The sequence below is a fragment of the Carassius gibelio genome, chromosome B19 (genome assembly GCF_023724105.1).
Source record: "Carassius gibelio isolate Cgi1373 ecotype wild population from Czech Republic chromosome B19, carGib1.2-hapl.c, whole genome shotgun sequence".
NCBI lineage: Eukaryota > Metazoa > Chordata > Actinopteri > Cypriniformes > Cyprinidae > Carassius > Carassius gibelio.
This window is the reverse complement of record NC_068414.1, coordinates 14,846,288-14,869,831: the sequence shown is the minus strand read 5'-3', so window position 1 is coordinate 14,869,831 and position 23,544 is coordinate 14,846,288. Positions and strand designations below refer to the sequence as shown.

Here is a 23,544-nt window from a genome sequence, read left to right as displayed (position 1 = left end):
TAGCGGAGAAAAGGCGTGGCATCTTTATTTGTCTTTTGAAAAATAACGAAACATAAAGACTGGAGAAATTAAGATACTTTAAGGAACCGAGAGAGAGAGAGAGAGCGCCAACAAAGGTAATTGAGCAGGAGTTTAAAAGTCTCGAAGGAATTATTGAAGCATTTCGGCAGCATTCTAACAGGCTCAATAAACATTTATTTCAACCGTATAGTCTGACCGGGCCCTCAAATAGCACGCAGGATTCTGAAGTGAAGCAATGGTGCAGGACTGCTTTAAAACCTTGTAAACATGTAACTCTGCTGGACAAGCTCTGGAGCAATGGGCGATTGTTTTAACATATGGTTTCCCAAATCCTGGCAGACAAGAGACTTGACAACATATGTTGAGAATGGACCATGAGGCTGCTCACTGGTCAGTTTACATGAAAATGGTTAAGAATAATGTTGACAGGATGATATGTAATTACAGTTTACTTACACACGCACAGGGCAACACAACTACAGTTATTCCTTGATTGATAAGTGGGTTACACAAGACCAGAAATGGGCAACGGTGTTCCTGCAGGGCCATTGTTTTAGTGTCAACCATATGAAGCCCACACCAGCCTAAAATGTATTCTTAGAATTATCTTGATTAGATTGTTCAGGTAGGTTTGATTGAGTTGGAGCTAAAATCTCTAGCGTATTGACCACTCCAGAAACCCCATAACAGGGCTTCTCAAATCCAACCCTGAAGGGTCAAAGCCCTGCAGAGTTTAGCACCAATCCTAATGAAAAATACTTGAGCAAGCCAATCAAAGTCTTAAGAGTTATTAGAAAATTACAGGTAGTGGACCTCTAGGCACTCTGCCATATACCAACAAAAGCTTTTGTAATCATAAAGTTTTAAGTGGTCTCACCTATAAGCGGTGGCTCGTCCATTGAGATGCCCTGAGATTTGAGGTGCTTCTTAATGCAGGCCAGTTTCTGAACATTGGGGCCCCAGCGCCGACCCAGCTTGTGGATGCGCTGAACCTGTGTCACAAAACGCATATCGTCGTTGAGTTTGCATTCTGGCCTCCAGTCAGGAGGAGGCAACACTCTGCACAGTCCAGAGGACTCGGCCCGTTCCCGAACTGAGTCGAGGTACACCAAAGGGTCCTGAAACTCCCTGGTGGTGGGCTTGAAAACGGGCACCTCCCCCAAGGCTGCACACCCGGCCCTTCTCCTCTCCCGATCCCTGTCTCTCTCCAGCCGTGGTGGAGGCGTGTGTGTGGGTTCTGCTGGTTTAAAGGATTTGCTGGCTGAGGTAGTGGATGTGGTCCGGTTGAGGGCGGGGTTAGTTTGGGCCCTCTGCTGTGCTTGTCTGATGAACATCATTTTGCCAGCAGAGGCACGTTTGGGCCGCAGACGTGCTGGCTCAGGGGTAGCGGGGTTCTGGGGCATGGCTGGGGAGGCGGGAGCAGCAGGGGGCGACGGAGGAGGGGCAGGACCCATTTTCTGAGCAGGGGAGGCGGCCATTTCAGTGATACTGTGTGCAATAGTGATGGTGTTGGGGGGCTTGAACTGACCCAGGGCCTTCTTGCTGCGAGTTTCCAGTGGACTAGTCTGCAGTTTAGCTTTCTTAACCTCAGAAACAGACAGCTTAGTTTTAACCTCGTCACTCTCAGTTCCAGCTCCGATGATCGTAATGGCATCACTTCTGCGTTTAGAGTTACGCAGTCCCTGCCGGACTTGCCGGACATCTTCCTTCTCTTCCCTGGCACTGTGGCGTCCATTAAGCCTGCCATTAGGCCGGCCCCCGTTAGTCATCTTATGCACCCCGTTCGATAATAGCACCTGTTTGCGGGTTTTTGCATTGATACTTTGGGATTTTCCTGAGTGAGAGAGCTGTGGCCGGCCACGGCCGCTGCTGGCTGGATGATGAGAATGATGGTGGTGGTTGTTGCTGTAAGCATGGAGGCCAGCAGAAGCAGCATGCTTGCCATGGTTGAGTTTGGCTTTCTTAACCAGTTCTCGTTTTGCTTTGGTGTAGGTGATGTGGCCCTTGGTCTCTGTGGCTGTGTACTTCACAGTTTTGGATGGCAGACGGAAGTCTTTCGACTTTTTGGCACTGGACGTATGCCTGCCGACTGATGATGCTCGTGTGAGTCCATTTACTTTCGTGACCTAAAGTGAACAGAAGACATCATCATGTTACATAAAGTGGATCAAATGCAACTTACTAAGGAACTGGGAGAATTCTCAAATAGTCCCTTCAATCTCGACTCCAAAAAACAAAACAAATCTTTCTTGTGTGTATTTGCATACAGAGTCAGTCACAGTGCATGTTTCGGCTCACACAATAACATAGACCACAACAGAGCTCCAAAAACCCCAAACCAGAAAAAACTGCAGGGAAGAAAGAGAGAGTGGAAGTGTACCAGATAGAGAAAAAAAAATAATTTATTCAGTGCCAACAGCTGCGAAACTATCCTTAGAAGTAAAGTTTAATCATAAAACCCCATTCAAGTACCAATTCATAGTTGGCACAGTATATGAAAGTTCTTCAAATTTGTCTTTAATGCACCAAATAAAAGGAGCTGTGCTTTCAGCTGATCTGAGGCCCCCAATATTCTTCACAACAGAGCAGATGCAGCTTGGGTTACGCCCGGCCTCTCATTGTTTTACAGCCGCCATGGGAATTAGACTATGCCAGGCTACAAACATAGTCAGCCTCGACTTCTCGCTTCACATTGTTTTCTTTGGCTCTGTTTTTCTGGCAAGGCAGAAAGGATTTGATTTCCTATGTGTGTGTTCTCACAGCGCCAAGAAAAGAAGAGGGTTTTAGTGGGCCAAAACTCCAGGTGAAATAAACACGATGTGCTTCCTGACATCAGAGGACTCTTATTGGACTCACTTTTGGCTTGATAAGCTTTTAATCAAAACAATGCAATAGCACATGAATGATGCAGTCAAGGTACGCAAAATTTTCTTTTTGGTGAATAGTATATACAGTATTGTTCAAAATAATAGCAGTACAATGTGACAAACCAGAATAATCAAGGTTTTTCGTATATTTTTTTATTGCTACGTGGCAAACAAGTTACCAGTAGGTTCAGTAGATTCTCAGAAAACAAATGAGACCCAGCATTCATGATATGCACGCTCTTAAGGCTGTGCAATTGGGCAATTAGTTGAATTAGTTGAAAGGGGTGTGTTCAAAAAAATAGCAGTGTGGCATTCAATCACTGAGGTCATCAATTTTGTGAAGAAACAGGTGTGAATCAGGTGGCCCCTATTTAAGGATGAAGCCAACACTTGTTGAACATGCATTTGAAAGCTGAGGAAAATGGGTCGTTCAAGACATTGTTCAGAAGAACAGCGTACTTTGATTAAAAAGTTGATTAGAGAGGGGAAAACCTATAAAGAGGTGCAAAAACTGATAGGCTGTTCAGCTAAAATGATCTCCAATGCCTTAAAATGGAGAGCAAAACCAGAGAGACGTGGAAGAAAACGGAAGACAACCATCAAAATGGATAGAAGAATAACCAGAATGGCAAAGGCTCAGCCAATGATCACCTCCAGGATGATCAAAGACAGTCTGGAGTTACCTGTAAGTACTGTGACAGTTAGAAGACGTCTGTGTGAAGCTAATCTATTTTCAAGAATCCCCCGCAAAGTCCCTCTGTTAAAAAAAAGGCATGTGCAGAAGAGGTTACAATTTGCCAAAGAACACATCAACTGGCCTAAAGAGAAATGGAGGAACATTTTGTGGCCTGATGAGAGTAAAATTGTTCTTTTTGGGTCCAAGGGCCACAGGCAGTTTGTGAGACGACCCCCAAACTCTGAATTCAAGCCACAGTACACAGTGAAGACAGTGAAGCATGGAGGTGCAAGCATCATGATATGGGCATGTTTCTCCTACTATGGTGTTGGGCCTATTTATCGCATACCAGGGATCATGGATCAGTTTGCATATGTTCAAATACTTGAAGAGGTCATGTTGCCCTATGCTGAAGAGGACATGCCCTTGAAATGGTTGTTTCAACAAGACAATGACCCAAAACACACTAGTAAACGGGCAAAGTCTTGGTTCCAAACCAACAAAATTAATGTTATGGAGTGGCCAGCCCAATCTCCAGACCTTAATCCAATTGAGAACTTGTGGGGTGATATCAAAAATGCTGTTTCTGAAGCAAAACCAAGAAATGTGAATGAATTGTGGAATGTTGTTAAAGAATCATGGAGTGGAATAACAGCTGAGAGGTGCCACAAGTTGGTTGACTCCATGCCACACAGATGTCAAGCAGTTTTAAAAAACTGTGGTCATACAACTAAATATTAGTTTAGTGATTCACAGGATTGCTAAATCCCAGAAAAAAAAAATGTTTGTACAAAATAGTTTTGAGTTTGTACAGTCAAAGGTAGACACTGCTATTTTTTTGAACACACCCCTTTCAACTAATTGCCCAATTGCACAGCCTTAAGAGCGTGCATATCATGAATGCTGGGTCTTGTTTGTTTTCTGACAATCTACTGAACCTACTGGTAACTTGTTTGCCACGTAGCAATAAAAAATATACTAAAAACCTTGATTATTCTGGTTAGTCACATTGTACTGCTATTATTTTGAACAATACTGTAATGGTATAAATGGCCTCCAACAATGACAGTAGCCCTATTCAGCCCTATATGGTGCAACTCATTTCAGCTAAAGAAAAAGTTAAGAGCTAAGAAAAACTGATGATAAAAGTTGATGGTTTGATACAAATTAAATTTGTATCTCTTCCATAACATGGAAACATGTACTGCAGGAATGATGTTTTAGTTCCTAGTAAAGTTACTGCTATCTAATTACATTTTTACTCGCATTTAAATCACACATTTAAAAAATGCAGCTTTTGTCAAAATGTGGAATTTCCTACCTGATAGAAATGAATGCTGAATGTTCTGATGAATTCATGCTCTGTGAATAGGCCTTTTGCACATGTTGTGCCACACCCTCTCACTTCCCTCCCACTTTATTTCTCTCTTTAAAGTCTCTGAACGCATTTATATAACAGTGTCCAGACTGTGGTGATCTTTGGGCCAGAGGTTCGCTGACAGACAAACGAGGAGATTGCTGAGGGTTTTTGAAGTAAGACATCGGCTGTATTGTATTCCTATCAGGTGCAGCCAAACAACAAAGAGAGGCTATTAAAAGATAAGGGGGACTGAAATGTGACCTCCTTCATCAATCGCTTCCCCTTGTCGGTGCTTAAAAAAAAAGGGGAGGGAGAGGGGGAGAATATAAAAGAAAGCGACAGACTCCAGCCCCAGAGGCATGCATGATGAATGCTCTCTGCAGGTAGAGTAAGTAAATGTAGCATGATGTCAGCCATGTCTATGTAGCCCCCCGTCATCACACCCGCCCCATTTTGAAATAACACGTCAGTGGTCTACGGCACGCCCCATCCCATCTGCCGGGCTCTGAGAGCACGGAATGCAATTGTAATGATAATACCACTCAGCATTACGTGCCGGATGCTGAGTAGAGCTCGCGCGGCGACTGCGCTGCAGAAATCCCATGTCTGGCTCGGTGTAATGAGCGCCGTGACCACTAGAGGGCTCACTGATCCCAGAACACTGCCTGAGGGTGCAGACGAGCCCTGCCGCACGATGCCAGCTATTATTTAGACTGCCTGAAAAGGTGGAAGCGATAGAGAGAAACCACGTAGGCGAGAGAACACAGGTCACTGGACCGTCCCCAGTGGGCAACCTCTTGAAACCAGAGCAGGCTGGAGGAAACGAGGAAGGAAGCAAGGAAAGAGAATGGAAGGAAGGATGGAATAGTTAAAGGCCGGTTGGCCAAAGCCGTGCGATTAAATTGGCTTAACAGCCAGGAACAAAAACAAGAGAACACACACAGACAGAGGCCAGGCCAGCTCTCTGAAGTGGATCTTGGTCACACGTGAGCATGAGGGAGGACAGATGACATCATGTGTTGCTATAGGCCAGCTGCAGCATAGCAAAAGATTTAACGGAGAACATCTGCAGAGCTGCAGCCCACACCACACACACACACACGCACACACACGCACACACACACACACACACACACACACACAGGCACACAGGCACACAGGCACACACACACACACACACACACACACACACACACACTTCTACCTACAGTATTGTTCAAAATAATAGCAGTACAATGTGACTAACCAGAATAATCAAGGTTTTTAGTATATTTTTTATTGCTACGTGGCAAACAAGTTACCAGTAGGTTCAGTAGATTCTCAGAAAACAAACAAGACCCAGCATTCATGATATGCACGCTCTTAAGGCTGTGCAATTGGGCAATTAGTTGAAAGGGGTGTGTTCAAAAAAATAGCAGTGTCTACCTTTGACTGTACAAACTCAAAACTATTTTGTACAAACATTTTTTTTTTCTGGGATTTAGCAATCCTGTGAATCACTAAACTAATATTTAGTTGTATGACCACAGTTTTTTAAAACTGCTTGACATCTGTGTGGCATGGAGTCAACCAACTTGTGGCACCTCTCAGCTGTTATTCCACTCCATGATTCTTTAACAACATTCCACAATTCATTCACATTTCTTGGTTTTGCTTCAGAAACAGCATTTTTGATATCACCCCACAAGTTCTCAATTGGATTAAGGTCTGGAGATTGGGCTGGCCACTCCATAACATTAATTTTGTTGGTTTGGAACCAAGACTTTGCCCGTTTACTAGTGTGTTTTGGGTCATTGTCTTGTTGAAACAACCATTTCAAGGGCATGACCTCTTCAAGTATTTTAACATATGCAAACTGATCCATGATCCCTGGTATGCGATAAATAGGCCCAACACCATAGTAGGAGAAACATGCCCATATCATGATGCTTGTACCTCCATGCTTCACTGTCTTCACTGTGTACTGTGGCTTGAATTCAGAGTTTGGGGGTCGTCTCACAAACTGCCTGTGGCCCTTGGACCCAAAAAGAACAATTTTACTCTCATCAGTCCACAAAATGTTCCTCCTTTTCTCTTTAGGCCAGTTGATGTGTTCTTTGGCAAATTGTAACCTCTTCTGCACATGCCTTTTTTTTAACAGAGGGACTTTGCGGGGGATTCTTGAAAATAGATTAGCTTCACACAGACGTCTTTTAACTGTCACAGTACTTACAGGTAACTCCAGACTGTCTTTGATCATCCTGGAGGTGATCATTGGCTGAGCCTTTGCCATTCTGGTTATTCTTCTATCCATTTTGATGGTTGTCTTCCGTTTTCTTCCACGTCTCTCTGGTTTTGCTCTCCATTTTAAGGCATTGGAGATCATTTTAGCTGAACAGCCTATCATTTTTTGCACCTCTTTATAGGTTTTCCCCTCTCGAATCAACTTTTTAATCAAAGTACGCTGTTCTTCTGAACAATGTCTTGAACGACCCATTTTCCTCAGCTTTCAAATGCATGTTCAACAAGTGTTGGCTTCATCCTTAAATAGGGGCCACCTGATTCACACCTGTTTCTTCACAAAATTGATGACCTCAGTGATTGAATGCCACACTGCTATTTTTTTGAACACATCCCTTTCAACTAATTCAACTAATTGCCCAATTGCACAGCCTTAAGAGCGTGCATATCATGAATGCTGGGTCTCATTTGTTTTCTGAGAATCTACTGAACCTACTGGTAACTTGTTTGCCACGTAGCAATAAAAAAATATACGAAAAACCTTGATTATTCTGGTTAGTCACATTGTACTGCTATTATTTTGAACAATACTGTATGTGTTAAAAAAATGCTCTATAACTGTCTCTCTCAATTTGAATGTCAATTTAACTCATATTAACAGTGTAAATAATAATAGCTATAAAGAAAAAACAAAGGAATTAAAAAAACATTTAAATATGTAAGTTTGCTTCCTTTTTATGCTTACTGTATATATATATTTTATATGAATTTTTGGTTGGGAGAATGGGGGTTCAATCTACTTTCTCTTTGGAAAAAACACAGCCAAGTACCCACCCATTAAAAGAACAAAAACACTTTAAGACAAAGGCAAAATATCAAAAAGACTCATTAATAACTGCCATGGATACAATGAAACAAATAAATAGACCTTAACTCGGGAGAACAATTAACATAGAGTCCAATAATAATGCTGCTGAAACTGATCCTGCACCTGCTGTGAGCAGCATGAGATCGCTCTTCTTCCCAGATCAAGTTATTCTACGCAGGCGCTCATAAAAAATTAATTAAATGAAAGTCCAATTAAACAATGAAGTATAAACCCTTTTTCAGCTCGTGTGCCATGGGTCGTGCTCATGCCAGAGCTCTTGAACACATGAACACCCTTCAGAAAATTAGCTTTTATAGAGAGAGAGAGAGAGAGAGAGAGAGAGAGGGAGGGAAAGAGAGAGAGAGAGAGAGAGAGAGAGAGAGAGGGAGGGGGAGAGAGAGAGAGAGAGAGAGAGTGTCAACAAAGGGTCAACAGCTGTCTAATAGATTCTCAGTGTTTTGTGGATTATGCTGCATCTATCTGTGCTGTTTATTGTTTTAAGTATAGCAGATGAGTGGTAATGTGTTTACATGTGTCAGCATAATAACAGGCTTTATCTGACTCGAGGGTTTAATGTTAGGTCAGTCATTGTGGTTAAACTGTCGAACCGACACTTACAGGTGCCACTGCTTCATGCTGATTCATCAGCAGTTCTCAAGCTAAGGACACACCTCTCATTTTGTATTAAAAAAAAGTCTTGTACAAGAAGATTTTTATAATTTCTACAAGAACACTCAAAAAATCTTCTTTTTTTATTTCACACAAAGAAGAAACTTATAGAGGCTTGGAATGGGGGTGAATAATTAGATATTCATTTCTGAGAGAACTACACACACACACACACACACACACACACCCTCTACAATCTACATCCTGAAGGCTGAGAATCTCAAGATATGTGTCAATGGGATAAAAAAGACAGAAGAGAGAAACTGAGAGGCTGATGAGTTGAGGTGATCCGTCTCTCCCTGCTCTGAGGTTCATTGTTCACTTAATTAATCAGTTTTGTGGCACTCAAAGACGACAGGCTCGTTAGTACCGGAGATGGTGGTGGTCTGATTGTCTGGAAGCCGCATCGGGATGGATGTCCCCTCCTAACTATCAGATCCAGTATAATTCTGAGTGTGCAAACTGACTCCTAAATGATCCCATCCCTGCTCATACGGACACAGAGATGAAGGCTTGTACCTGCTTGCGGAGTTCCTCTGCGGCTCGTCTGTAGTTGTGGCCGTTGGTGTTGTGGCTCTTGGCCGTGGCTGCAGTGTGCTTGTGGGAGATCTCACCAGACGCGTCACACTCCTCGTTACAATCTTTCCCCACAGACGACTCTCTGCCTCTGGATCTGGGAGAGTGCTCTTTGTCCTTGTGTACCTTCAGGCCATTCAGCACTGAAGAAAGAACAAAACAAAACAAAAAACAGTTATTAAATCAAAAAAAAAAAAAAAAAAAGAAGTATTAATTGTAAAGACAAATCAAAATACTGCATTGCATTTTCTTGTCAATTACATTTTGCATTAAAATCTTGCATCCTATATATATATAGTATGTTTCAGAACATATTTTTTATAATCCTATTTGCAATGGATTTTTAGTGTTGAAACATAGTGTGCTTCGGTATGATATTGTGCACGATCCACAGTACCAAACAAGTTTATGACTGTTTTTGAAAGCAGTGTCAAAACAGTTTTGACAAGACTGCTCTACCTTACTTCATACTTACAGTACATACATCACTGTAGCCAGCACACTGTTTCCTCGTATCTAGAGTCATGCAAACTGGCATAGCCTTTGGCTCAAGTTGGTTCTAGCTACCACTCTAAATGTGCATAATGAGATGCATCATGAGCTTTAGTTTACTGGTCCATCATAACAAAATGACATATGAGAGAGGTGCTGTGTTTATAATATGCTTACTACTGCTGCACTATATAGTACGGTATGTATGCTGCACACTGTTTGTACTGCAGTATCCCATGATGCAATGCACATTCTATTTCTAGTTTAAGGGATGAACCAGATGGATGGCTTAAATATGGGCATGATAGAGCAAAAAAACAATTTTTTTAACCATTTCATAAGACAACACCATGTGTTGATAAAGTAGCATACTACTGTCGTTCACATTTATCACCGATGCAATGCTTCCCTCTAGTTTCACGTAACATCAAATTGTATAAAACACCAAAAAATGAGAGCTCAGACAGACTATATATTATAGAAGTATATATATATAAAAAAAAATGCAGAAAAAAAACAAACTAAACCAAAACAAACACTTCCTTTCATCTGTGAGTTTGCTTTTAGCTTTCTCTACAGATAACGCATTTTTGGACAGGGTAGTCTTTCCGTTATCAGGCCCTCTGGACGGCTCTAATTAACACACATTTAAACTGCTCTCTGTATTTATGACTGCTCACTTTCATTTTACAGTGTTTAAATATCAACAGGCAGCAGAGCGTGTCAGCGAGGGGGAAACAGACGGGCTTTCGCGCTGTAAGGCTTGCGCTTTGGAACTGCTACCGACAGCTGAACTCAATAAAAGGTGTTTAATTTAGAAATGTAAACACGCCTCTGGGTTACTGAGGTTCAGCGAATGAAAGCCGAGCACTGTGGTTTCTCTGGCTCTGAGAGACACTCGGAGAGTGAAAGACTGGAGCGTTGCCTGTGCTCCATATTAAAGTGTCACATCTGACAAGGGCCAGCTCAGACAACGGGCTGCGTCCAGGCACGGGATAGGCTGAGGATAGACACGAGAGAGAGAGAGAGAGAGAGAGAGAGAGAAGTGTGCCAGGGCTTTCCTGAGCCTGGGACTGTGTGCATTTCACAAATCCAACCAGCTGAGGTAGTTGGTAGTATACATAGATAAACCTCAAGTAAGGAACAAGAAGCAAATTCCTGAACCTGGGCCAATCTGGAGCCATCAAGATCAATTTAAGGTGACTTATTGCCGGCTGAGAAATTAAACTGAGCTTATTTATTCAAAGCTGAGCGAACAAGAACAGGCAAGTAGACAAGACAATCCAGGTGCACCAATGACATACTACTGTCCATGTAAGATGATTTAATGCATGCTGATCTTGATTTCTCATACTATGTGTAAGAATGTAGCATACATAACTATATTTCTGGATGCTTCAAAAAAACAAACAAAGAAAAAAACGACACTAATGTGTGTATTTGTAAGTTTATATAGTTCCCAGCTTGTCGTTCTGATTGCTGCTGAAGACACTTTAACACACTCAATTAAACAGGCGCTTGGCTTTCTATTATCTGCTGACAGACTATGTTTGTTTGAAACTATCACGTTTCATTAAAACACACACTTTCCTGCAATACCTTCCTGGCCCTCTTTAAACTCACACGGCATCTACTGAGAGTCTCAACCAAGAGCTCAAACTGTCATATAAGGCTGTTCCCTTCCTTTGTTAGGGGGGTGTGTGTAGCGTACAGCGACGTGTTGCCTGCCGTTACTCGACACAGCTGGGAGCTGAATGCATAAACACCTTGTTACCGCCTTTCCTACTAAAGTGATAATTGGATTGGAAAGATGGAAGCGTCACGTCCCACTCCAACACAACATTCCCATCTCCACACAGGAAGGAGAGTCTTCTCTCTACACGTGTACAGCTCGCAGAAGATATTTACACTATATTTCAAAAGTTTGGGGTCGGTAGGATTTTTTTTTTTAGAAAAAGTCTTGCATGAACACAAAGGCTTTTTTTACTTTATCAAAAAGTTTTGCTTAGAGATTTCTAAAATTAAGATAACACTAATGGGACTATAAATGTAACATATGATAATATTGCATGCTTTTACAAGAAAAAATACTAATGCAATTATAAACTATAATAAAAAAACAACTGTACAAACTCTCAATGTGGCTTAATTTTTTTCTTTTTTGCTATTTGTTCTTACCGAAGCCATTAATCTTGCTGGACAGTTTGCCCTTCTTGGGTGTAGACTGGCATGACGTAGATGCCACACTGGGTGGTTTCTCTTCCTCAATTTCATCTTCATCCTCCAGATCCTCCTCATCCTGAGAGCAGCCGAAGTAGGCCATGTTACTGGGTAAGGCCGGCGAGCCTGAGAGGGGACAGAGAGAGAGACAGAATGTGTTTAAGGAAGCTACAGGCCCAGTGCATTTACTGAGAAGTGGCCAGAGAAAATGGGATAAACCGGCTCGACTCTGTAATCTCAGTTTCTATTGCAACCGTAATCCTCTCAAAATCAGCTGCTGCTCTGGATGAGATTAGAGACTGTGGCAGCTGTGGGAAGCCTGAGTACATTACACTCCTCTGTTTCTGTGTGTGCTGAGTGGAGATTTGGAGCCGCCAGTGACTGTGTCTAACTGATGTTTCTCTTTAAGAGAAACTATGTTTTAAAGCACACCAGCTGATAACCAGCAGCATACTGTGAGATTACAGACCCAAGTGAGGAGGACCATAATAAAGCACTGCTCCTGGATCAGGCAAAGCTCGAATGTTGAAAAGTTTGGTGTAATGCACATGGTGGATGAACAAATATTGATATGAAACGTTTTACCAACGGACTTGTGAAACAAAAGCAAACCAAACCAAAAAAAAAAAAAAAAAAAAAAAAAATAATATATATATATATATATATATATATATATATATATATATATATATATATATATATATATATATATATATATATATATATATATATATATATATATATAGATATTCAAACAAAAGCAAACCAAAAAAAACAAAAACAAACTAAAACCAAAGAAAAAAACTGTAAAGTTCTGTGCGACTTGCAAAAAAAATTCAACTGATCTTGTCCAACTGAAGTATATTTGTGACCTTGGACCACAAAACCTGTCATAAGGGTAATTTTTCTTCAAAACTGATATTTCATCACATGAAATACATAAGCTTTCCACTGATCTATGGTTTGTTGGGATATGACAATATCTGTTCGAGGGTGCAAAACAATAAAAATAAGCTGAAAAATTCAGTGCAATACACATGGTGGATGAGCAAATACTACTACTGCTGCTAATAATAATCCCATAAACATGTTTGACGAACAACGAAAAAAAAAAAAAAAAAAAAAACAAACAAACAAACCCAAAACCAAATTAAACATACAACAAAACAAATTAAACAAAAAACAAAAACAAATAAATAACAAAAAGTGCAATAAACATGGAAGATAAGCAAAAAACCCAAAACAAAATCAAATTAAATCCCCCCCAAAAACAAACAACCAAACAAACCAAAACCAAATCTAACTATCCATGATCTAAACACAATTTTAATTCATTAAATATATTTATTTGTTTTTATAATTAATTCTAGAATTATTAATAATGTATTAACCATGATACCAATGTGTTTTGTTATTTTATTATACCACATTTTCAGCCTTCCCCTCTTCCTGAGTGTCTTCCTCAGTCACACATCACATTACCTGGTCTTATCAATATTCAATATTAATATATCACCATCAGTATTTCTCTTCCGATCAGCACAGGTGATGTATGTCAAACGCCTGTTGTCCATTAGCTGGCCCTCCAGCTCTATCAGCGCTTAAACCTGCACTACTGCACGTCTGCGACTCGGCCGCACCACACCGGGCAACAATTATGATTATTATCTAGAGCTGTTCTCCAGCCTCATGAATGAAACATGAGTGTGTCGGCCACGGCCCTGCGAATGTGCTCTCATTAGCTCTCTATTAACGTGAAGCTGCACTGGTGATGTCACCGCATACATGCAGCATCTGACACGCCACATTAATGCTTATGGTCTGTGTGACCACGTTTATAATAGCAATGGAGACAGGTTGACTGTTTGGAGAACAAATGAAATGACTGAATGAAGTAGAAACATCACGAGGTGCTGTTAAATGGATTGCAGTAAAAGGGACAAGAGAAAGCTGCGTCACTGGTGAAGCCGTCTTGTTATTGTTCACTAAAATGGTAAGCCTTTATTATATGGTTTCATTGGTTAACAATTAACTACATTAGTCAACACGAACAAACAATGAAAAATAGATCTAAATCATTTATTATTATTGTTAATATTTTAGCATTTACATCAGATAATACATTACTGAGATAAAGAATTGTATATGTTAAATATTGTTAATTTACTATTATTTATATTGCCATTTAATTATTTGGTACAGTTTATTTTAAGGTGTCCTTGTTACACGTTACATGTACTTACTATTATAATAACAATAAATGATGCATAATTACATGAAAGTAAGTACATTTAGTTAATTAATATTAATCAGTACTTAAATGTATAATTACACTGTAACAAGAACACCCTAACTAACAAGAACAAGAACACCTTAATTAAGTATTTTTTATTAACTGACATTAACAAAGATGAATAATCACCGTAAAAATGCATTGGACATTGTTTATTAATATCAATTAATGCACCAACTAAGGTTAACTAATGGGACTTTACAGTAAAATTGTAACTACATTAAAATAAAAATTATTAAAATTGCTTTTATTATTTGAAATGAAATAAACATTTGATGAAAAGCTTAAACTTAAAAAAAAAAGAAAAGAAAAGAAAAAAAGGGGAAAAATAAATAAATTTTGCCTGGACAACTAACTGAAAAAAATACGTTACCAAAAATACCAAATCTAAAGTACAAATAAAAATAAATATTACATCAAATAAACTAATGCAAATGTAAAAAAAAAAAAAAAAAAAAAAAAAAAAAAAAAAAAAAAAATTATATATATATATATATATATATATATATATATATATATATATATATATATATATATATATATATATATATATATAAAAGAAAACTAATATTAAAAAATTAAAAGTAAAATATAAAAATAAAAGCTAATACAGAATACTATTCCAATACAGAGCATATCAGACCTAATACATTATTAATAACTATATAAAGATAACACTAAAATAACATTCCTTCAAACTGGTGAGTCTTGCCACATTTTTTTTTAATGTATTATCCTAATTATGAACACACTGGTACGTAGTGCAAACTGTTTTACCGTTTACTGCACTTTGTTATTCTCATTATTTGCCTATAGCAGCTAATGAACCAGAAGTATCGCACACTGACAGAAAATGGCTTACATTCCACGTCAAAAAATAAGGTGGATAAATCAGCCTACAGGACTATAGTTTTGAAACAAAGCCACATTGATGGTTAGTTAATGTGGCAGAAGACAAACAAATACGACAGGGTCAACTTTCAGACTTCGCTAGTTCGGTCACAAACAAGTCCAAACATACAAAAGAGGCACCTGAAGTTATTAAGAAAATGGCTGCAATTATCATTATCTCACACACCCATAATGTGGGAGTAAAAGGTCAAAAGGCCAATAGCTCACAGACTGAAGGGTCATCCAGGGTCATATATGGGGGTGGGAACCACTGGGGTTCCACCATTTTTTTCCTACCTTTAGATGCTCTGCAAAACAGGAAACTAGTGACGCTATAATCTTTTTCTATAAGAGTTTCATGTTCCCCCGAATGAGTCCCTGCTTCAGGCTTTCCCCACAATGAGACTTACTGAGTGCCCCAGGGAATTCTGGGTAGGGAGTAGCCCAACTACAGCTCCCTCACTGGCGTCAGGGGTGCACAAACCAGATTTTTGATAGCAATCATGCATCGTCTGTCATGCCTTCTCCCCTCAGCTTCATTCTCCAGAGCCAAATCTAAATCTGTCATCTCCCAGAGAGAAAGAAAATAAAAAACAGACCTTTCCCAATCCCCAATTATGTGTGCTCTCATATTCACAGGCTGACACAGATCATAATTAAAGATTAAGGCATCCATTACAATAGTCATTTTTAATTCAAGCACAGACGTAATGACAACTGAAGTGTTCTACTCTGGATGCTCTTCTTTTGTCCTGTTTCATAAAGCCAAAGAGATTCAAACTGAAGCTCAAGAAGAACCAATCAAAATCTATCTGAGAAGCAGCCCTTGCTCTGATTGGACGTCTGGTTGCCGTGCGGAATGTTTTGATCAGACACATGGTTAGAGAGAGCGAAGAAGCTTCCCTAAAGAGATAGTTCACCCACAAATAAAAACTCAGCCTCATGTCGTTCCTGTATGACTTTCTCTTCCTTGGAACAAAAGTTGAGAGCTTTGAAAAACTTTCCCGCTCTTTTCCACAGGCTACAATTAAAACATAATAAAGTGAGAAATAAGTGTGCTTAACTGTACTGTGTACTTGTAAATGTACTTAAAACATATAAATAAAAAAGAACTTGCATATAATACAGATGAAACAAAAGGCCACTTAAAGAGACACATTAACATTTAAGCACACTTTTAAAAGTGTGATTAAAATAATAATAATACATTTTAATTAATTAATTGTTTTTAAGCTTTAAAGTACACTTAAACTGATGTTTACTAACATAGTATATCACATGCAAATTACTTGATTCAAATTGTGTTATAAATTTTTTCTTTCAATATGTGTGCATACACACACATACACACACATCCATCCATATATACAGGTTTGAAACGGCATAAGGTTGAGTCAATTATGAGAAAAACTTGTATTTTTAGGTGATTCACATTCCCCCAATTAATATAAGTATGTGTCTCCCAGGTTGAGATCTTGACCCAGGGGTGTCAGGGCTCCTGTCAGGTTAACAGGTTTTCCAGCAGGTCAAGGTATGTGGCAGTTGAGAGAAGGGATGTTAGACAGTTAACAGCCCCCATGCTTCACACTACAATATATCCTCTATGTGATGGCATATGGCAGTATGGAGTGCACTAGAGAGCGGCGAGTGAGAAGAATAAGAGGGGACATTAAAAACATTGTCTCTGGGCTGCGGCGGCAGCAAGAATGCGTGGGGATTATGGATTATATCTCCTCTAATTTACATTCCTGAATGTCTGCAAATCCATTAACCCAGTTTGCCCTATGCTTGAGGAGTCGCCGGGAGAATTTAATCAGCCTGCTGCCCCACCACCAAGCCGCACACGTCAGCGCGCTTAATTGAATTTAAATCAGCTATCTTTGTTCTTTCATAGCGCACGGCACCGCTACAACAGCTTCACGCCGACACACGTGGCTGTGGTTTGAATGCGGCTGCTGTGGCCTGAGAGACGTAAATAAGTCTTTAGGACAGTCAATGATATCCAAGAGACAATGGAATTGAACTAAATGCTCATGAGGACATTCAAAGGCACATAAAAATACAGTTACAACTGCCTGTTATGCAACATGGGCAATAGAGAATGTTATTCATTTACCCATATCGCCTCACCTACTCGAGTTCACATCATGAGGAGTGCATGTGCCAGGGTTTCAGCATGTTTAAGGAAACAATTTAATAATACTTGTCACGTGCATTTCATCAGTAAAGCCAGTTTCCGCTAAATCGTCATCACCTGCTTTTAAATGGAGCGCCATTTAATAGACAGAACCATATATCACTGACAAGCTAACATAATATCGCATTCATTATTGAAGACGATTAATCTGCGATAATGAACATGATATTGCGTAGCTTGTTAGTGATCTACTGTTCTGTCTATTAAATGGCGCTCCATTTGAAAGCAGGAGATGGCGATTTAGCGGTAATCAGGGAACCGGCTTTACTGACAAAATGCGCCTGCGATATATCGCCCATCCCTACTTTATAATAGTAGTTATACATACATTTTAAATAAAAATAAAAGAAATAATGGAATAAAAAATATATTTAATAAATATGTATGTGTGCCAGTATACAAATCCATATTGATGGGAAGTAATCAGTGAAGGAGAATTACATTAAGAAATGTCTTCTTATTTTATTAAGACCTAAAAAGTAATTTTTAAGGCCATTAAGGCTACTAATGTTAAGACGTTATATACTATTAAAGATACTGAGATAAAGATGTCTAGATTGTTTTAAATCTTTTTGTTTTTGTAGTATAACTCACAAAGACTGCACGAACACACACACACACACGGAACTGCTTTGTCCATGCTTTAAACACTCATCAGGATTTAAAGTGGCATGTAGCATAAATACAGAAACGGCTTACGTCAGGGTATAATTCCTGCATTGTGTCTGCAGTGCATTACTTTACATTGCATCAGAAGACACAATCTGGATGTAAAAAACAACAACAACAAAAAAACATTTTAAAAACACTCCTAATTATGCTATTGATATCTCAAAAGACAGAACCCCAAAGATTACGTCTGTTGAAGACAATAAAAACTTTTCTTTTGAAGAAACCATCAGAGATTTTACAACCTCGCATGAATCACAGCCTGCACTCTATTCGGCAGTCGCACACGGCTGTCCGGTTAAATACTTTCTCAGTGTCAGATAAGAGCTGCGTTTTGCTGGCAGTCAGCCATAACTGAGCTATTGTAGGACTGCCCATTTGACCCTGGCTATATTTACCAAGAATCCATTGATCTGTATTTACCCATCCTCTCTACCTCCACCCCTGTGAAAGATCAACACTGTCTGCTCGTGACCGCCTCTCCTGATGCCTCGAACAGACATGCCAAAGTAAAAAGCCCTCTGGAAGATATTGAATGTCAGGGATTCTTTGAAGGATAAACCGACACATGGCACGATGACAACTCTCTACTTCTCATAATACCAGTGTGTTGTAATGCCATTTGGTTAACTTTACGCTCCACACACACTACGGCTACATCCACACGAAGCCAGAGCTCTCTTTTGTCCCCTCTCGTCTCAAGAAATATCTGCGTCAAGACAAAAACAAAAAACGATGTAGTATACATGCCAGACCAGTGTGTAATTCTAGCTGTAATTCTGCCACAGAGAAACACTAAAATGGAGAAGAAGACTTGGACTATGTGCATAAATCTTGCGCGTTATACAAACGAACATGTAACAATACATTTATTAATCAGTGTTAATGTTAGTTAATAAAAGACAATCGTTCAGTGTTTGTTCATGTTTTTGTTGCTGTTATGCGACGTAATATGTGTCTGATTAGGGGCGAGATGTGAGCTGATGACATCATCGTTTCAGAAAATGTACGCATTAGCTGTACATATGAAAACGCAAGACCGGTGGTTTCAGATTTATCCACTCTGGGACCCGGTTTTAAAAAATATCGGATTCACTCTTCCAGAACACAGGATCCGTGTGGACGAAACGCCTATAGGATACAAAATGTATGTGTATACAGCTAAACGCGTCTCTATGTGGATAGTGCCTTATATGCACACTGGCCTCAGAAGGGAGTATCATCTATAAATAATACCGCTATGAGGGTGGTGTATGGTTAGTGAGGTGCAGCCCATCGTCTAATTGCCGCTGTGGAAAAAACAGCTAGGAGAGTTATTGAGAGTTGAAGCTGATACGTAATACCCTCGACGTATGGCTTTGGCCTCTCCCTGACCTCACACACCAGGCCAAGTCAAGTTAAGGCCAAGTCAGAGAAGCCCTGAGCTGACCCGATCACGTACACGCATCTGATACAACCAGTTAATGTTTCATACGGTACCGTCACTCACACAATCACATGATAAAGACTACTTTTATAGAAAGCAGTGGCTATAAATTGTGGCTAATGGACGTCTTGTTTTTGGAAAGCATGTTACAGGAGATTTCTGGGCTGCTATTCTGAAATCCTGGGGAGGAAGGAAAGTTTATACTGAAATGAGTCAGTCTAAACTGTCTCCCGCAAGGTTTAAGTATTATGTTGTAAAAACTCCGGCCAACGAATAAATTCAAGGTCCAGCAAGCTTTCGTTTTCAGGTTTTTGAACGGCACTAACGGAACACTCTGCTTCCACTTTTCCGACCTTTTACACATCTCAGGACGTGCATGAAACGGGATAGAAAGCTTTCTGTTTTGACCATTAGGTTGAAAAACTGCAAGCTACACTTATGATCCTAGTAAATGAATTTAAAGAGTCAAATAAAGCTTAATGTACAATAAAAAAGGGCCTCACATTAACTTTACAGAGAGCTAACTAAAAGCACACAACTGAAATATATTGAAAATCTTGCTTTTTTTTGTCCTTATTTGGGAGGTAAATCCACAGAATGGGATTGTGGTAAATGTCTAGAACCAATTTCCATTCATTACTCAATTTAAAGGGACACAGGTAAAAGTGTTTTCACTTTATAAAACCTCAATATATTGTCAAGAGCCACTTTGTATTGCCTGATATGCTTTGATATTTTTTTCTACTCTCAAAGTGACAGTAGCCATTGAGGACCATGGTTTTAGCTTAAAATTTTCCTCACAGCTCTACTGAAGAAAAACGTCCACTACATTTGGATGACTTAAGAGTGAGTAAAATTCACAAATTTGATCTCAGTTAAATTCTTGTGGTTTCCTATCATTAACAGGCAATATGGATCCATGCTAACCTGAAGATTATAGTTTTACCTGTTCTGTGGTTAAATATTTGAGCTTCACTCTATAGAAACACTGTGTACTGACCTTGGAACTACGAGGCCCCCATAAATCCCCTGTGAAAGCCATACCCTGGTTCACGAGAGGTGGGTGTGTTTGTTGAAGTGTGTGTCCGTGACACTTCAGGCAGATAACACCTCCATTATTCAACATGAAACGGCTGGTGTGATACCTCATAACTTTGAAAGTCAATGTTTGTGCAGCAAGTGCACTGGTGTTCAGGTGCCATGAAGGCCTCCTACACCTCTGCCATGATGCCGGACACCGGTGCTACGGTTCAGATCACTTACCTGGACACCAGGTGAGCAGGACAGAGGTGTCGGGCCAAGGCTGTATGACATGTTATTACAAAGATAAAAATGAGATTTGTTGAAAAAAAAAACAAAAGCTGAAGCTCACAAAGTGACAAAAAATGAAATAAAATACAAATGTGCACAACAAAATGACAGCCTAAAAAATAATTCCTGAATATTTTCCAATTAGTTGTGCAGTAAACTTGCCAAATTAATTGGCATGTTGCTGGACACCCTATAATGATGGTAGTATTTACAATTTACTGCTAAATGTAGTGGCAATCACACCTTTATAGCACACTTAGATGCCCACAATGACTGCGGTGTGCCGTGTTAATCTCCAACTTTGTATTATTTTGTAAAACTGTGCAATTTCTAAGGAAGCATCGTAGTCGGTACATATCGAGTTGCTATGTTAGGAGAGATGGCTAAAATTGTCTTGAAAAAAGAGCAAATATAAAAACCAAATTTAAAATTTAAAAACCAAAATAAAACCGTGGTAAAAAAATATGGATGGCAAGATGCTGAAAAATGAAGCAATACCTCGAAGGCATATGAATGTGAGGAAGTCTTCTGTCTTGGGCTTGCGTCTGGAGAGGAACGTGATATGTGTGAGCGGCGTGGGCAGAGAGGGGTCGGCCAGCTTCACCGGCGTGGTGCTGGGAGAGTTGGGTTGAGACTGAGCAAACTTCCTCTGTGCATGCAGTCTGGGCCTAAGAGAGAAAGAAACAGAATGGAAACGATAGATTTTAAATACACTTGCGTTCTATCATACAATGGAGAGTTTATGGACACATTAGAAAAACTTTTCTTCTGAAAATCCCCACTTGGCACTAGGACTCGGACAACGCTGCCCAGAGCAATAACTTCATCTTAACGCATTTGCTCTTGTGATGGTAAAACTCCACTCGGGGCTTTGCTGCTGCCATGACTAATTCAGGCGATCTGGAACCCATTCAAACACGTTTTTAGTCTGATTAGCACACAAAAGCTGCTACTTTAGATAGTTATCCAAATGTTGATAACTGGGTTAAGGACTGGAACAATATAGGATACAAATTCAAAGGTATCCACACATGTTTAGGCTTCCTGAACTTCAGAAATATGGTGAAAATGGGTGAAATATGGAAAAATGTTAAGATTTTACTGTTGGCTTTTTTTAAAATCTTTCATTAAAAACTAACAGTTTACAAGTAGGGACACAGCAATAAAACCGGAATATTTTTGTAATTAACCCCTTCTTGTCTGTCAGCCTGTTACCACCATGGAATAAACGAATAAAGGTAATTTCTGACATTTTATCTCACAACTCTAAAATTCTCTCACAATTCAGAGAAAATAAGAGAATTATGAGATCTCAAGTAAGAATATTATGATTTCTGAGTCAGAATTGTGAGATGTCCCAATAGAATTGTTATATCTCACAATTATATGTATAATAAATTTCACAATTCTAACTTTATGATAATTAGCATCTTATAATCTCATAATTTTGACACTTTTTTCCGTCAGAATTGTGATATTAGGAGGAAATGGGTGCCCATATTCAGAATGTAGTAGTAACATTAAAGTAAATAATTTCACAGTTTTTTAAGTTCAGTTAGTGATCATGTTATAATTCTAATAAAATAGTTTATTGAAGTTTATGTTACGGACACTGCAGTGACCACCTCTGATTCTAGAAACAATGCTATTTTTGTCACAGATCTCAAGAATCAGTTCAGACAGTCTTCGGTGAGTAAGTGACTTGACAAAACGACACTAACGGACACTTGCGAGATTGTCGTCTAACTCTTCCTCTGAATGCTGATTCACGTCCAGGCTGTGAAATGTAATTAAGTTCTCCATTACGCTCTGTGAAGACTTCAGCAGAAGCTGATGACTGATAAATAGTACTAAGGATAAATCAAACTGCCAACTTTCAAGGCCTCTCGCACTCACTCATCCAGCTTCTCTAACTCACTGACTCCACATTTCAGTTCAGCTCTCCCTGTGAAACAGCACAGAACACTAAAAACAGTGGAAAGTCGTACGTCTCAATTCCTCCTCCACCCTCCACATGCTGCCAGAGGAGGCACGCGTGCATGCACTTTCCATTTCAGCTGCATTTCATCATTTTACCCACATGCACTCCCCTCAGTCCACGCCTGATGTTTGCTGCCAAATTTGTTCTCCCCACACAGAATTAAAGAAAATACGGGGGACGGGTAAAAGACAAACATCATTCACTCCTGTACAAATTAATCTCATTCAATCAGAGGACCGTGCCTGAGATAGCTTGCCAAGCCCCGGCAGCTTTGACGAATCCACAACGGCATCGCTAATCAATTCTCACCAGCGCTGTGTTCGGCAGACAGATTGTTTCTCTCTTTTTTCTTTTCTAGTCTCTCATGGCTGTGACTGATGGCACTGTCACTATGCCACAAAAGAGAAGAAACTCTGCAACTTCTGTTTATGTCTATTTGGCATCAGTTGAAAATAGATATCCTGATTAACCTGAAATCTTACTGAAGCATTTCTGAAAAATACAAGTCTATATGTACTTTTTAAGACAGCCCTTTTGAAAATCAAAAGTCCCAAAGGCAAGGAAATCAAGCAATGAATAAAACAAAATCAAATTGTGATGGTGAAACTGAGGGTCTGCCAATTAAATTTGCTGAAGTCTGGAAGTGGACAGAAAGGAGGAGAAAAGTCAGACTGAAAGCCTCATAGAGTTGGATATAAACAAGAAAATACAATGAACTCTAGTTTATTTACAGGGAGAGAAAAAATTTAAGTGTACACAAGATTAAAACGCACCATGTGTTGTGTTTCAAAAAGATGCATAACCCCT

At 39.6% G+C, this 23,544-nt stretch overlaps 1 protein-coding gene across 1 annotated transcript in view; it reads right to left on the bottom strand.

Moving 5' to 3' along the window:
* jarid2b (jumonji, AT rich interactive domain 2b) overlaps positions 1-23,544 on the bottom strand; it is a 110,476-nt gene that overhangs the window by 10,045 nt on the left and 76,887 nt on the right. Inside the window, exons 4-7 of the mRNA XM_052584332.1 lie at positions 21,255-21,424; positions 11,928-12,095; positions 9,201-9,400; positions 899-2,147 (exon numbers count right to left, since the gene is read on the bottom strand). Coding sequence (XP_052440292.1) covers positions 899-2,147; positions 9,201-9,400; positions 11,928-12,095; positions 21,255-21,424 — 1,787 coding nt within the window. The remainder of the gene's footprint in view (positions 1-898; positions 2,148-9,200; positions 9,401-11,927; positions 12,096-21,254; positions 21,425-23,544) is intronic.